At 50.7% G+C, this 15374-nt stretch overlaps 1 protein-coding gene across 6 annotated transcripts in view; it reads right to left on the bottom strand.

Moving 5' to 3' along the window:
• BCOR (BCL6 corepressor) overlaps positions 1 to 15374 on the bottom strand; it is a 64537-nt gene that overhangs the window by 1750 nt on the left and 47413 nt on the right. For all 6 annotated transcript variants that reach the window (XM_083821167.1, XM_083821169.1, XM_083821168.1 and 3 more), the window contains 6 exons: positions 12784 to 13112; positions 12158 to 12427; positions 7993 to 8159; positions 1924 to 2069; positions 873 to 950; positions 513 to 663 (listed from right to left, as the gene is read on the bottom strand). In XM_083821167.1, coding sequence (XP_083677293.1) covers positions 513 to 663; positions 873 to 950; positions 1924 to 2069; positions 7993 to 8159; positions 12158 to 12427; positions 12784 to 13112 — 1141 coding nt within the window. The remainder of the gene's footprint in view (positions 1 to 512; positions 664 to 872; positions 951 to 1923; positions 2070 to 7992; positions 8160 to 12157; positions 12428 to 12783; positions 13113 to 15374) is intronic.

Below are 15374 nucleotides of genomic sequence, written 5' to 3'. Positions count from 1 at the left end.
GGCCCTTGCTTATTATTATTGTAGTATCTGCTGTAAGGTGTTTATTTGTTTGATCTGATTTGGGGTTTGAACCAGTTTTGCTGCAGCATCTAGAACAGTACTAACGGTGTGGTTTTGTCACCTACAAAAGCACGTCCGTTCAGCATAACAGAAATGCCTGCTAAATAAAATTAAGAACACCTTTCCAGCATCATAGCCAAGTTAAAGTGCCAGAAGCACTTGTGTTTGGGGATGTTATTATACCAAGGTGTCTGGCTGAGATGAGGGAAGGAATTTGTGCTCAAACATCATTCACTCTGCCACGGAGCACAGCACTCCAAACAGAGTCCCCACAAGGCAGCTCTTCCCCCTTTCACCCTCTATTATCTTATTTCAGAAAAGCCCAACAGTTATGGCATTGCCATCTCATTCACGTTAGATAACGTAAACACATTTCCCACAGATACAAACTGCTGTCGTCCCAAGCAGGTCGTTTCAGCTATTTTCACCCCAAAACCTGCACTTATTCTTACCCCTGAGAGAGACACACTTGAATGTTGTAACAGGGCAAGGGAAGTTCATCTGAAAACTCAAATTCAAACACATCGCTAAAGCCATCTTCATCTTCATCACCTGGGCCAGGGGGGTTTGCCAAGATGTCGAATCCAGATTCATCTTTCGGATCTAAATAAAATTGAATAAAAAGGCCAAGTCAGCGTTTAAAAGACCGTTGCAGGTCCTGCTTTTTCTTCCAATAATATAATCTGTAAATAAAATCAGTTTGCTTCCTTCCTAACTTCCTCCACCACAAAAACAAGCCAGCCCCCGCCCCCACGTGCTGCGTGTTTTGAAAGTCTCCACATGCAAAGAAAAAAAGGGTAACATTTGCTCACCGCACACAGAGCTGCCATAGAAATCCCAGTACAAACCAGGGTCATCAACACTTCGACCCTGCAGGTCAGTTAAATACTCTGGAGAGGAAAAAACAACAACGAAAACATACTGATGAGAACAAAAAGCTGGCAAGTTTAGCAGACCGTGTGTCATACGGAGTCTCACTGTGCATACTTCATACCTTCCACCAAAAACGCCCACAACGTATTACAGATGAACACGCTACAACGAAAAACGTGCATGTGCCATCCTCGCACGTATGCCTGGAACTCTCTCTCCTCCCCTGCATCCCTTCTCCCGCCACACCAAATCACGGCCCATCACATCACATAATCACCCAGGGTCTGACAGGGACGGCCCCGACCTCAAGCCTCAGTAACTGACAGCGGCGCTTTGTTTCTGTGAAACGTAGGACGTCCCACGCTTGTTAGCCTGCAGCTACTCTGGACACCAACTCCGGGTGAAGCAGTGCCCATGAAGAAACTGATGGAAAAGGGTTTTCCACACAGATGTGTTCAGAAGATAGGAGTGTTTTCTACAGATGTAAGTTGGGAGATTTGACAGTTGAGTTGATGAAAGATACTGGGATTCAAGACACCAGTAAGCCTAAGATACTGGACTTTTCCAGAGTCCTGATACACTTATGTGTTCTCTGTTCTGATGCGTGGGCGAGTACTTAAAACTCATTGACTGTGAGTATTACAAACACTTCCAGAGGTAAAGGTAGTAGGGAATGCAAGTGTCTTTATCCAAAACCAACAGGGGAAAAAACTAAACACATTAGAACATGGACGGAGTTTAAAGAGATGAGCATTTGACACAGTTTTAGCGCCTTTCAGATACAAAATGAGGCAAAACTTGCAAAAAGTACTACATGAAAGAAAGCAAGATGTCAGGAAACATGACTGTTTTTGCACACAGGGGGAAGCTACCTAAGCCTTCTCCAAGGCTCCTTTGCGAGGAGCCATCCCAGGTGGGCAGTAGGACTTTTTGGGGGTCGGGAAACGTCACCCCACATCCAGCAGCACCCTGCGGGATGAGGACACACACCTGTGAGGAAGGTCTCCATCAGCTCGCTGTGGGTCATTTTCACAATGGTCCTCCCGGAGTACGTCGCGAGCGTTGGATCAGCACCATAAGACAGTAAAAGGCGGACAATTTCTAAGTGATCGTTTTCTACCGCGTCGTGGATTGGTCTAGGAAAAAGAAAAAAATGAAGAAAAAAAAATCGTGATGTTACACTTTGACTCAAGCATTATGTAAATGTGTTCAAAAAGAAACTTCTGATTTCAGACCAAAGTTATTTATAGCGAGTAACACTATTAATACAGCTGTCAATCGTCTCATTGTTGGTTTTACTCGCACATCACTCCCTCCCTCCCCTCCTGTCTTTTCACAGTCAGACTGCTCAGGGCAGGCATTTCTGTTACATCCATTCATTGCCTTACATATTTTGAGGGCCAGTAAAATAATTACACCCCTGTAACAGAAAGCAGGAGTTTGTGTGAAGCCTCACAAACATAATTTTGCTGCAAGTCACTCTACCGTTCCAAATCTCTGCCAATTTAACAGCATGTTGTGCGGTACAGGCTCATTCAGCCTGCCTCTGGGCAAGCACATAAATCAGTTACCCAAAGCTTCTAAATTATGTACACGCAAATAAGTTACGAAAATTTGCTAGGAATTAAACTTAGGAGCTGTATCCTCTTTAAATAGCGCTTGTGAATATATTTGCAGCACAATTCAACCGTTCTACTTGGCGAATATAAAAATGTGGTATTTTAAGTTTAGTCCACATAGAAGTTAGGCATTGTATGTGGCATCAACAACCCATACAAGCTCAGGCACAGATTTGGTGAGCCTACGGAAGGATCGCTCATTAATACACGTGCCTGCAATTCCTGGCTAGAGTTCCGTATGACTGATTACAAATCGCATTAACTTTTGCCTTTAAAATGTGCTGTACGTAACAGGGAGTTGTCTGGCAGCGGAACACCTCACCCCCCGGACTAATGAAGAGGTGTTAAAACCCCATTTTTCCCCTGGATGGTGATGAGCAGGGAACTGAACACCCATGGGTGAGCAGCCGCGGCTACTCAGCTGGGTGCTTCCTTCAGGCTGCCAAGCAAAAGCGATGCTGCCCCCCCCACCAAGACTTTTAAGCTCTCCAGCAGATGTGTTGAAAGGTGAGAGAGATAAGGAAGGACTTCAGCTAGGATCGCATGCTGCCTCCCCGCAAAACTTGCCGAATAGCATTACAAGAAAACGAGCCTGGGAGCTTCAGCTCCGTGTGCCGCCCTGCCAAGCGCCTTGGCTGGCACCCAGGGCTGCACCCCCCCCGCAGAGCCCCCTGCCACCTGCAGCAACATCCCTGCTACGTGACCGCTTTTTGGGCACGGGCTGGCGCCCACGGCGCTGAAGACAGAGCAGAGGCAGATCGGAACAGCAGAAGGTTGGGGTGAGGAGGAGGGAGAAGAGGAAGGCACGCCGCTGCTTCCCCATCTATCACTGGTGGGAGGAGAGCTCTGAGACCTTAAAAAGCAGCGTGTTCCAGGTGTGTTTATTCCAAGGAGGCTGTGATTTAGGGCGATTAACATCTGTGACACATGAAGCACTCGCGCTTGCTCCCGTCTTGCCGGAAAGCTGCGTGCAGCTTTGTTTTTAACACACGCAGGCTGCACTGACACACAGAGCTGCACCCGGAGAGCGCGGGGCTCCTTCCCTGCAGAGAGGGGGCTTATCCCCCACACACCAGCACAGTGAACAAGCAGCAACCCCACACTGCTCTCTGCAGCCCTCGATCCAATTCGTGCCACCCCGCAGCCACCCGGCACTCCTCCAAAGCCGGACACGGGGGCGCAGGGAAGAGGGGAGAGTGACGGCTGCCTCCAAACGCCGAGGATGCCTTCCGTCCCCCACTCACGTTGCTGCAGCCTTTAATTGTGAGCTGTTTTCCATTTTATTTTAGAATTAGGATTTTCTGGTTTCGTTGGGGGGTGGGTGGGAGGATTGTGGGTTTATTGGTTTGTGGGTTTTCGTGTTTGTTTTTTGTTTTTTTGTTTTTTTTTAACTGACTTACCTAAGTGGCTTTTGAAGCAGTAATGAATTCAAGATGATCCCTTAACTTATTAAAAACAGCATCTAAATCGCTGCCCAGTGTTTCACTCAGTTTAATGACAGCCGGCCGAGTTTATTAAAGAGAAAAGCCCTGGGAGGGGAGCCCCTCTCCCCACTGTACAGCTCACCCGGGCCAGCAGGGTGCTGCAGGGGGGCAGGCAGCCCTGTCCCACAGAGCAGTGGGATCCCGACCCGGGCACAAGAGGGGACTTTACAAAGGCAAGGGGAAGGAAAGGCGCAGTAAAGCCGTGTGGAAGGAGGAAGAACAATAAATAGAAGGAAGGAAGGAAAATACTGCTGGGGAGGGGGAAAAAAAGAGAGATTCCCCACAGATAAGGCAGGGGGAAAAAGGCAGTAACAGGGTGCTGCCAGACTCTTTTACTGGCTAGCACAGCCCTTTGGCAAGTTCAGGAGCGGGACTGTGCAAAGACACGGATACCTGTGTTTGCTTCTCCCACCAGGGCAGGCGGAGGAGGGAATGTTTTTCCGTCTTGGCAGAGTTTAACCACCCTCTCTGTAGGATGCAGAAGTGACTGCTGGAGTTGGAAACTTTCTCAGATGTGAGAAAAAGATCCCGGGGGTTCCTCTCCTGGGCTCCTTTGCCCATATAATCTTTTCCACCCTGAGCATCGTGGAAATAAACATTCCCCGTCCCTAATGGTACAGTTAACGGTAGTACAGCTTGTTTTTAAAACAAACCCTTCGAAAGGCCCCAAAAGGGTCTGGGGACATTCAAGAGCTGCGATATCCTACAGCAGACACACATCTCAGCTCTCCCTGGTGTACTGTCGAATTCTTACTACTATTTTTACCGCTACCAGAGTCAGGGAAACATTTCACTGGGGGTTTATCATTCCACCACCAAAATTATAAACTATTTAGGCCAGTCAGGGTTTGCTCTCAGCCTTTCAGGCACCATCAAAATTTTCCCTCGCTGCAGCGAGAGGCCTCGAGACTCACTGGGCAGCACCGTGTCTCTCTCATGGTTTTATTTTTGTCTCCCTACGGGCTGTTATGCTGCAGAGAGAGGCCTCGAGACTCACCAGGCAGTACCGCGTCTCTCTCATGGTTTTATTTTTGTTTCCCTGTGGCCTGTCACGCAAGGCTGCCCCGCAGAAGTGGCGAGGCACGAGTCACGGGAGGCCGGCCACACCGGCTGCCTCTCCTGTAACGCAATTAGCTGCTGGAGGGGATCGTCTTGCCAAGACCAGCCCAAAGGACGTAGGAAGAGAGCGAGCCGTCTTGGCACGGTCCTCCCCACAAATAAAAGGGCTGAGCTCATCAGCCGCCAGGAGAAGGATGAGGCAAGGCTGGCTGCGGAGGGCGAACGGAGCGAGCGGCTGGCGGCGCCCAAGGCGAGGGAGCGCCTCGCCAGCAGGCTGGAGGTGCCCGCGTTTCTGGCGTATGGCTGTGTTATTAAAGATAAAACGAGGCGAAGGAGGAGACCGAACACGCCAGCAGCCACCCTGATGTCAGGCGTTGGCCTTACACCGCGTGGTGAGCGCTACTGCACTTAGCAGGGCCCTGTCGGGGAAGCAGAGCGGTCACCTCTTAAGTACGGCCTGTTATTATTTATAGGTAAGGCGATTAAGAGCCCTTAGTGGCTGCAGCACCTTTGAGACGGGTCTTAAAGATCTCGCCTGGTTCTACAATAATCTTTGATGGGCCACTCGTTCAGCAGCAGCGTGTTTGTGTATTCAGGGTGCTGCCAGGGTCTGCTGACAAGGCTCGGCATACAGAAAGCTACCACCAGCATGCAGTTTATGGGGGAAAAAGGGAAAAATGCTGAAGATCGCTGCACGGAGCCCCTGGGGCCAGCTGCGCTGTGCCTGGGGACAGAGGGACACGGTGCCTGCAGGCAGCAGGTGGGCAGGCAGAGCCCCAGAGCAGGGAAGCACAGCACCCGTATCTCCTGCCTTAGTTTTTGATTTCACTGGGATTTCTGAGAGTACCAGAAATGAAGCCTGCCTTTTGAACACCGGACTGACTAGCTGTGTGGCTAAACAAAAGGAAAAGACAAGGAAAAGGGAGCGAGAGGGGATCTTCGGCCCAGTGCTCTGCTTCATTTCCAAAGGCTGCACATGTGCAGAAAGGCCACGACCATCAGGGCACGAGCAGCACCGCCTGCAGGGTTACAAGGTGGCACACAAACTCTGCACAGCTGCCCTACACCCTTCCCGTTGGTACAGACATCTTGCTCAGGCCGAAGCAACATCCTCGCGTGTCACAACTTTTCAGAGCCCCCAGAAGTCAACGCAGAGGCAGCAGGCAGGCAGCAGCCCAGACCCAAACTTGAGGACACGCTGACAAATCCAGCAAGTGCAGTTATACCGGGGGTCTGGTCTGTATGGGCTCACGTAGCCGCCTGAACACTATGCTGAGTAAGTTCACCAGAGATTTGAAAAAAATATCCTTCCAAGGGGGAAACATTTTCAGGAATTTGAATTTTAAAAAGCAAAAAAGTTGAGGAAGACTGACACTTCTTTCCTCCCCAAAGTTAAAGGACAAAAACTGACTGAGGCTTCAGGATCAGAATGGGATTTGTCTCAGGAACACTGGGGCTTTCTCCATGGAGAAGGACAAGTCTGGCCCTACCAAAAGGCAGGGGACAACGCTGCTCACGTACTCCCTACAGAAGCCTCTGCTCTCCGCCCTGCTAGACTGTGGGCAGCTCTACCAACCTTCATCTGCACCTGAGATGTGTTTTGGATTCACGCTGTCTGCTGGGCAGCTTTTCAAAAAAAGATTTAAGTCTGCCACCAGGAAGCAAAGGGAAACGCAAGCCGAGCTCTGACACCGCCATCTAGGATCGGACCGCTATTACTTTCGTTTCCAAGGCGCATTTTCCCCACAACTTCCCAGAGTGCACAAGCCAAGTTTCTTCCTGGAAAATCAACTCCCATCTGTGAACTGAAACCAAAAGTGGACCGTGTGCTCGCAGGTGACAGAGACTGCCTGTTTCTGGGGCTGTTTTTCTATCTAGGCTATTCCTGTGAGTGAGGTGAACATCATTTGGGATTTGTTTAACGGCAGCCCAGCTTCTGCTCTCCTGTCTCCTCCCCTCCCCAGTAAAGGCATAAAGAGCTTAAAAACAAAAGAGGCAGACCCTTAGTCATGCTGATTTTACCTCCCTGGCTATTGGGATGGTGATAGTGAATGTGATAAACCATTTAAGATAACAAGCTGCAGGAGCCTGGCGGAATACAAAGCGACCTGTCCCCAAAAGGAATAGGTCGGACAAAGTCCTGCATATTCGGGGGAAAAGTTATCCCAAGGTCAGCCCCGCAGAGGTGGTCAAAGACGGACTTAGGGATTGGATAAAGACTTCATTAGGAGATGCACAAGGAGCTTAAAAAAGAAGTGGAGCCACAACTTCTACATCTACAAACCAAAAAAAGAGAAAACCCACAAGCTCAGTATTCTGTGAGCACCCCTTCTGTGAAGGAGAAAAAAGCCAACGTTGGCTTAAGAAAAAAAAATCAGTCGAAAATATGCAATGCGCAGATAGAGTTTAACAGCTAAGCAAAACAATACTTTTATAAAGCACATATAGGACTTGCACGCCCAATCACTGTAAAAGCCTGAAGTTACTTAAAACACTACTAACAAGGCAAAGACCACTCTTTTGGCACAACTCAAAGGACCTGGAGCGCATACAAATAGGGCTGCAGCTCAAGTATCATTCCTTCCTGCCCTGCAGCTGGGGATTTCACAAACTCTTAAAAAAAAACAAAACTTGTTAAAATTCCCAGTGGGAAAAAAAAAAAAAAAAAAAAAATCAAGCACCTCACATTGAAGTGGAGTCACAACGATGTGCCCCCCACCACCCCATCACCCTGTCCCAGCGACAGGGAGGCAGCGTTACCCCTGGGGGGCTTCATGCAGGTTTGGGGGTACACGGGAAGGAGATAGAGGGGAGAGGGAAGGGGTACTTCCCTGCGTTGCCGTCCCATCCCGAAAGAAACCCCGCATGGCAGCCCCGTGGTGCTGGGCATTACTGACCTGGTTCCATCCTGTGCACTGCAGTTCACGTCAGCCCCGTACTCGAGGAGATGTCGCACGATGCTCAGCCAGCCTCTGGCACAGGCCTCATGCAGGGCACAATAACCCGCATTGTCACGATGGTTTACATCACAGACCTTGTTTTCCAAACAATACAGAACCACTTCCTGGAAATAGGAGAGGAGGAAAAACATACATCAAGTTATTTGTTACGGCCGAGCTGCTGCACGGGTTTCTCTTCTCTAAGGAAAAGGGGGGCTGGGGGAGAGGAGGCAAAACACAGACTCCCTACAGTATGCCTAAGTACCCCCTTAGAGACAGGTCAGCCAAAAAAAAAAAAAGGACAAAGGGGAAGGCGTTCAAAGCTGTATTTGTACAGGAGGCACCACGATTGTCAGGAGCAGACAAGGCTGTGCAACGCGGCACCGAGAGCCCCGCGTCCCGTGGAGAGGTTTTCCCATCGCCGCAGGAGCCCGGGGACGTGCAGATTTCCCAGGCAGGGCTCACAGCTGCCGCTTCTCAAAGCTTCCACACGTGAAAGCGGCAGAAAGGTTTTTGCTCTTACATCTGCATTTCTGGGCGCAGGATGCTGCACGCGCAACGGCAGCACGGCCCACGTCAGTTTGGTTTTAAAAAGAAAAAGAAAGCACATGATCCGAAACAAAACACATTTAAGACACACAAAGGACAGTTTGCTGTTGGAAAACAACAAAAAAAAAAAGCCCGGCTCTATCAAGATCAGGGAAATCCCATTTTCACCCACACTGATTTTCTGCATGCAGAACCAGAGTCAGGCGCCAGGTTCCAATAACTAACCCGGCGCTGTGGGAAGCCATGTGAATTTAACGCAATTCATCTTGCAGTCAAATACACCATGGTTGAGAGCCTGGGCCAGGCTCAGAGCTCTATGCCATCGCGTGGCCTCGAAACAATGACTGCTCCATCACTCAACCAAAAATTTAGGATGGTGCGAGTCTTCCTCAATTTGTGTCAGATGAAAAATAAAAAATAAAAAACAAAAAACATACACACACATTTCTAAGTGATGCTGTACATACAAGGCAGCCCCCATGGCAAGATTAAGCCATTAATTTTACATTTGCTGCTCTCAGGGATTACAGGGTACGGCGTGGGGTGGGGTGGGGGGCGTTTGCTTTGTCAGAACAGGAGGACAAAACAACCGCCGGGCGCGACGTATTTATCCCTCCAGTTTCCAAATCTACCGGAAAGCCCGCAATCATCCGTGCTCTCGGTATCCCTGACCCGAGGACTGGTATCCAGGATACAGCATGAAGCTGTTCTTTTAGCAGGCCCTCACCAACCAGGCGAAGGAGGAGAGCGGCGAGCCAGTGAGCTGCCGTCCCGGGCGCGAGAGCATCCCCCCCCCGCCGCCCCATCCCGCACCCCCGGCCGCTCAGCCTGGCACCCCACCGGCCCTGCCTCTGCCACCCGGCAGCTTCTGGTGGTCCCACTCACTGCCCCGAAAGCCGAAAAGCAGCCCAGGAAGGGTGCTCTTCACCCCGCGCTTTCCCGAAGCCGGCGAGAAAGGGCGGTGTGAAATTATACCCTAGAGGCAAGAAATTTTCCTGCAAATCCAGACCACCCCGCGAGGCAAATTAGCGGACGGCTATAGGTAGCAGAAGCGGCGGCTGTATTCAGCGCTGCCTTTAGCACGCAGTTACCATTTAAAACAGATTCTGCAGCTCAAAATAAGAAAAAGACCTTTCATCTGTTTTCATGGAAAGCAAAGGCTGGTTCTAGGGCAGAACACCTACCACCGGCCGAAAACGCTAATTTTGTCAGGCAATTCTACGTTAAGAGGCTATAAGAAGAATGTCATTAACCACAAAATGTAACCATAAAGACCATAAAACTCTACATTGTTAATTAATTAAATGCCTCATTAACTTTTTTTTAACATGATTTATTCAATTTACAAAAAAATTAGCCATCACCGCCGAACAGGGGAACATGTGGTGCCACAAACACGCTTTTGGTTTCACAAGCACCTCTGGCTAACGTTAGAGAAAGGCTGTGAGACTGCCACGGGGCGATTTAGGGCCTGTTCAGGTGCTCTATTCCAACCAGCAGTCTGAAAATCACTCTGGGTTAACCCGAAGAGCCAAGCTCACACGTCACCAGCCAGCTCTGCGCCACCGCCGCTGTTGTGGCCGGCGGCTCGTTAGCCAAATCACAAATGGCCACAAAAATCAGTGCAAGACACAGGAACCCACTTTTGCAGGCATCCAGCCCCCTCGAAACAAACACCTTTTCCCCACTCCTATCATACACCACACATTCCCCTGATTTCGCTGCCTTCCCAACCGGGATTTATTCCCAAACCCACCGGAGAAGTTCGCAAGTCCAGGCACAGACTAAAAAGCAACACGCGGCACAAAGACAGCCCGTGTTTCCTCTTGCATCACATTCATTACTCGAGCCTTCTGTAAATTTTTTTTTCCAAAAATACTTTATGCTCCCTGTAATTCCCCCTCCTTTTTCCCCCTTCGCAAACAGTAAATTACAGTTTTAAGACTACTATTATCTCAAGTCATTTGTTTCAGATGGGGAAAACGTAATGGATTCAAGCGCGACCATAGACTGCCATGGGCTGCTCGCATCCTGATAAAGCAGCGCCTGGTGCAGAAGCCTAGCGAAGGAAATGCAAACCTTTCCCGCAGCCTCGGTTTTGATGAGACCATGGGATGTGCAGAGCTGAGCACCACGTGCTATAATGCCTGTATGCAGCCTCGGGGCCGCAGCCCTGCACTTTCTCTGTGCCCCAGTCCTCGGGCAGCACCGATAGCAGCCGTGGCTCACACCTACCAGGTTTCTCCCCCTCCTGGGTGAGTTCAAGTCAGCCGCCCTCGTGACAGAAAAATCAAAATCCCTAATCAAACGATGACGGAAATGCCTGCCGAGAACAGAAGGTTGCCTAAGGGCTCCTGAACCTTCACCTTGACGAGCCCTGGCATCCGCACGCTTTCTGCGACCATCCCGATACGGGCCGGTGCTGCAGCCAGCTCCTGCTACCAGCAAAGCAGAGTCCTCGGCCTCTTCTAGAGCAAGACCCTGGCCCATCACAAATCTCTGGGGCAGCTCCCACTGACCTCAGAAGACAAAGCGCCCAGCATCCCACAGCAGCACTCTGCTACGCTCCAGAGTGCTTGCCCCAGGGACAAGGGAAGGAAATGCACACCGACAGCTTGCAGCACATGCTACACTTCGTTTTGGTTTGGGATCCATAGGAAATTTTAGATCTGTCGAACTTAAATAATTTAAATGATAAGGATTACCATAGCAACGTTGTAACAACTGCTTCGCCTCCTCCCAGCCCAAGTGCCCTGAGCTGGAAGAAGCTCAGCTTAGGGCATGCGCCAGCTTTCCAACGCGCCCTGCCTTCCAGAGCTGGAGAAGGCTTCCTTCCAGCCCAGGCTCCCCAGCTGCACGAAGGCAATTTCCAGGCTTCAACCAGTCCCCGAGGCCCCCGGCAGTGCCAGGGCTGATGCCACCAGCCCGCCAGGGCTCAGCCCCAGGACCGAGGTCATACAGGTCTCCGCTCGCCGCCCTGGCCAACAGCAGCCACGCCGAGGGCAGGAACTGCGCTGGGCCATGAAACGTCTCTCTGCAAGACCCCAAGTTGAGTGACAGTGACACTCACACCTGCGTTGCCCAAATCAAAGCATGCTTCAAAACAGCCGAGCTGGCGGATTCATCAGTTCCTGATTTCTGTAGCAACAGGGGGGCCGTTTCATTAGACAACATTGTTCCAGCTACAGAGAAGCTCCAGACTGCGAGCATAAAACACGTGGAGTGCTCCTACGACGCATCCGATCACGCAAGAGGACGCTTTAAGCACTACACCCTGTGTCACACACCCGACGGCTCCTCGGAGAAAAGAGCGAAAAAAATAAAAAGCCTGCTCCTAACCTACACGCTCCTCGCAACTAACAAAGGCAAAAACGACACGGCTCATTAAAGATCACCGTACTGACTTAAAAAAAAAAAAAAAAAAAGGCACGGGTTCTACCTGCAGATGGTTTACATTTAAACAGAAGCGAGGGCTGCTAATAAAACTTCACCCCGTGCTTGCCCCCGCATGATGCCACCCGCCCCACGCCCCCAGGTGACAGCAGCCCCCCGGGAGCACAGGCAGGGCCCTCACCTCGTAGCCCAGGCGTGCCGCCCGCTGCAGGAGGGTCTCGCCCGCGTTCTTGTTGACGATCAGCCTGCGAGCCTCGGGAGGCATGGGCCGGCTCGGGGTGGTCTCCAGCGGGGGGCTGGCCACCTGCAGCGGCAAGGGCTGGGAGGCGGGCGGCAGCGAGGGGGGCTGCTGCAGGCGCTCGAACAGCTTCTGCTCGTAGGGCTTGGCTGGCGAGGAGTCGCAGTCCGAAGCGGGCTCCGGTCGCTTCCTGACCTTCCTCATTACCGTAACCTGTCAAAATCATTATCTGTTTAGGTTGTTTCTTTTTTTTTTTTTCCTTCCCCTCCTCGCTTTTACAATGCGGCGAGGGGATTGCATTTTGCCAGCAGAGAATTGCATTTCCCCGCTCGCACTGAATTTTTTAAGAAAGCTCCGCTACAGCTTTTAGATGCAAGACTCCTCAATACCCGCAATAGCAGCTTAGACGCGGGCAGGTTAAGAAAAGGAAATACAAAATGTGCAAAGCATACGCAGGAACGTCTGAAGGGAACCACCACTACCCCACATGCACAACAGCGCGGTAGTTTTAAGCAAGCTGGCTCTGCATTCGGAGGTGCTAGTGGACAATTAAGTCTAAATAAAGATACCTTATCTTCAGCATTTTCGATATCTGTGGTGTCATCCCCTGTCAGGGATGACCTCCTTCTCCTCTCCTGCAGTGCCAAGTGTTTTGTTTTACACTGACGTTTCCCTGATGGCTTCTCACACTCGGAGTATTTCTGCAGCAGAGATGCAGGTTGGAAATCCTCCTCTTCATCTGTGTACAGCCCATCTGTCTTCCGGCTTTCTTTAATTTTCTGCTGTTTGGCAGCCAACCTCGAGGCTGGAGTACAGCTTGGCTGAGCCTGCCTTTTGCTGTTTGCATTGGTGGATGAAAGGCTCTTCATGTGCGGAGACACTGGGAATACAGGCAAGCCTAAACGGGAAGGAAAGGCATTACACGTTGCATGGTGTGTTAAAAGCAAAACATATTGCTAGCACTTAACACAAGCTCCTTGACTGCTTAAGAGATCTACCAATTACATTTTCAAACCATTAATATTTTAAGCGTTCCGCATTCAAATTGTAAACAGCATCTTGCAACGCAACGCCGGCTAATCGTCGCGATGCTCTGATAAAGATCGCTACACCAAATTCCCCGCCACCGGTGCCCGGGTGCTGCAGGGGCAAAAGCCTGCCCCGCTGCGGGAAGAGGCCGGTCCTTACCTGGGACTGCCTCGTCTGGGTGGGAACCAACTGCTCCCTCACCCCGCGCCCTGCGGGGCTTCTCTGCCTCCTCTGCTCGAGCTGCAGGGCTGGGGGGAAGGAGGGAGAAGGAGAAGAAGTGGGAGCATGGAGAGGTCTTTGTGGGACAGCACCGATGGCAGCAGGAGGGGGAGCATCTCCCTGGCAGCGGTTTGACCTCGAAGCCAGAACAAGAGCACAAGAGGCGATGTGGGAAGTCCCGTGCACGCCCGCTATCCACAGCGTGGGATGGGGCAGAAGCAGCCAGCGGCTGTGTTCTCCAAAAGGCTGCGAGAGCAGAAAGCGCTGGGAGGCGAGGCACGGCCAGCGCCAGCACTCTGCAGCCCGTGGCAGGATGTGTGCAGGGCTGGGTTTTCTCGGCGGATGAGTTAGAACAAGCTGAATCCCACAATCTGGGCCACATGCAAAAAGCATGGGTACTTTTTTCAGAGTGCAAGCGGGTTTTTTTGCAACAAAACAAGGACAAGAAAGTTGACTTTTTATAGCCTGAATTTCCCTCAGGAAGAGAATTGAGGTGACCTCAGAAGCAACTCCTTTGCAGAAAAATGAATTAAAGGTTGCTGGAAAGGAAGGGACACTTCAGCCAAACAATGCCATGCCATTGAGGGAAGGTGCGGAAAAAACCCAGAGCACTTGAAAAAGGCTCCTTTGCTCTGAGGAGCCTCTGAAGTGATGCTACTTTCAGCACAGAAGAGATGGCAGGAGCAAGTAAGGCACAAGGCTGCTCAGAGAACAGAAACCTTTATTTAAAGGGACTCGATCCAGAGCCAGTTGGTTAAAAAAAAAAATAAAAATCTAGAATACTCTTAGTGGGCAGCTTCATACTTCTGTCTTCCCTTAAATAGAGCTGTGAATGCAACTTGCAGAAGGCTTTCTGGATTAAAGATGAAAACAGAAATCCCTCAGTTCTTCAGAGCCACTTTCTAGAAAAAAATGCACACCGCGGCTTGCCAACCAGATGTCAGGGGATTTACAGGACACATGATGTGCAGATTGTTCAGCAAAAATCCACAAACTTTTCAGGCTCTGCAATCAGACAAGATGCCTTCCAGTTGTAGGCTGAGCCTACTGATGCAAGGTTGTCTTTCCAACTCAGCAGCACGATATAAGAAGAGTGTTTCTCGTTCTCCTGTTCCCAACTAACCTAACTGGAGGAGCACGGGAAAAGCCCAGCTCCAACACAGAAGCATCATCGTTATCTCCTTAACGACTTACTGAAAAAATTGCAAAGATGGAAAGCAGCAGCAATGAGGTTCGGTGAGTGCAGGGGAAAGTCAGAAACCACTGCATAGCGAAAAAACAAGTGGGGAAAAAGCAGGTCTGGAGAAGGAGAGAAGTACAGAAAGGATGGAGGAGGAAAGCAGAGGAAGAGGAAAGCAGAGGAAGAGTAGCGCGTCTCAAAGAACTGCAGGCTTTCCCATTCAGGGATGCCGTGGAAGTTTAATCACCACCAAAAACGCGTGCTCCCAGGCTGCAAGCTTCACGTGAACCCTGCGCTCCGCTTTGACCTCCGCGGTGGTGACAGCAGGCACGGGGCTAAACGTGTGCTGCTGCTGAGAGATCAAGAGCAGCGAAGCGATGCCCAGGAGCTTCAGGATCAATAACGTTGCAAAAGACCGGCACTCTCCAGAAAAAGCCGAGCATCAGCCCAGGAAATGCAAGACATGCAGGCTGAAAAAAGGCACGCGGTTCATTCTCAAATCCCAGCCCGTCTTTCTGGCCACGACACACGCGATGGGAGAATAAACAAGAGCAAGGATATCCCCTTAATATCCATGCAAGAAAAAAAAATGTAAAAACAGGCCTCCGAGTGATGTGGGTTGTGGTGAGCCTGACTCACAGCAGAATTAGCTTCCCTGCCCACAGGACCAAGCTGCACGCTGCCTTGTCCAGCTCCCGTCCCCAGCCCAGCTCCCAGGGGTGATGGATGGGG

This window comes from Anser anser (genome assembly GCF_964211835.1).
Source record: "Anser anser genome assembly, chromosome: 1".
NCBI classification, from domain to species: Eukaryota; Metazoa; Chordata; class Aves; order Anseriformes; family Anatidae; genus Anser; species Anser anser.
The sequence above is the reverse complement of the archived record's forward strand: the minus strand, read 5'-3'. Positions and strand labels throughout refer to the sequence as shown.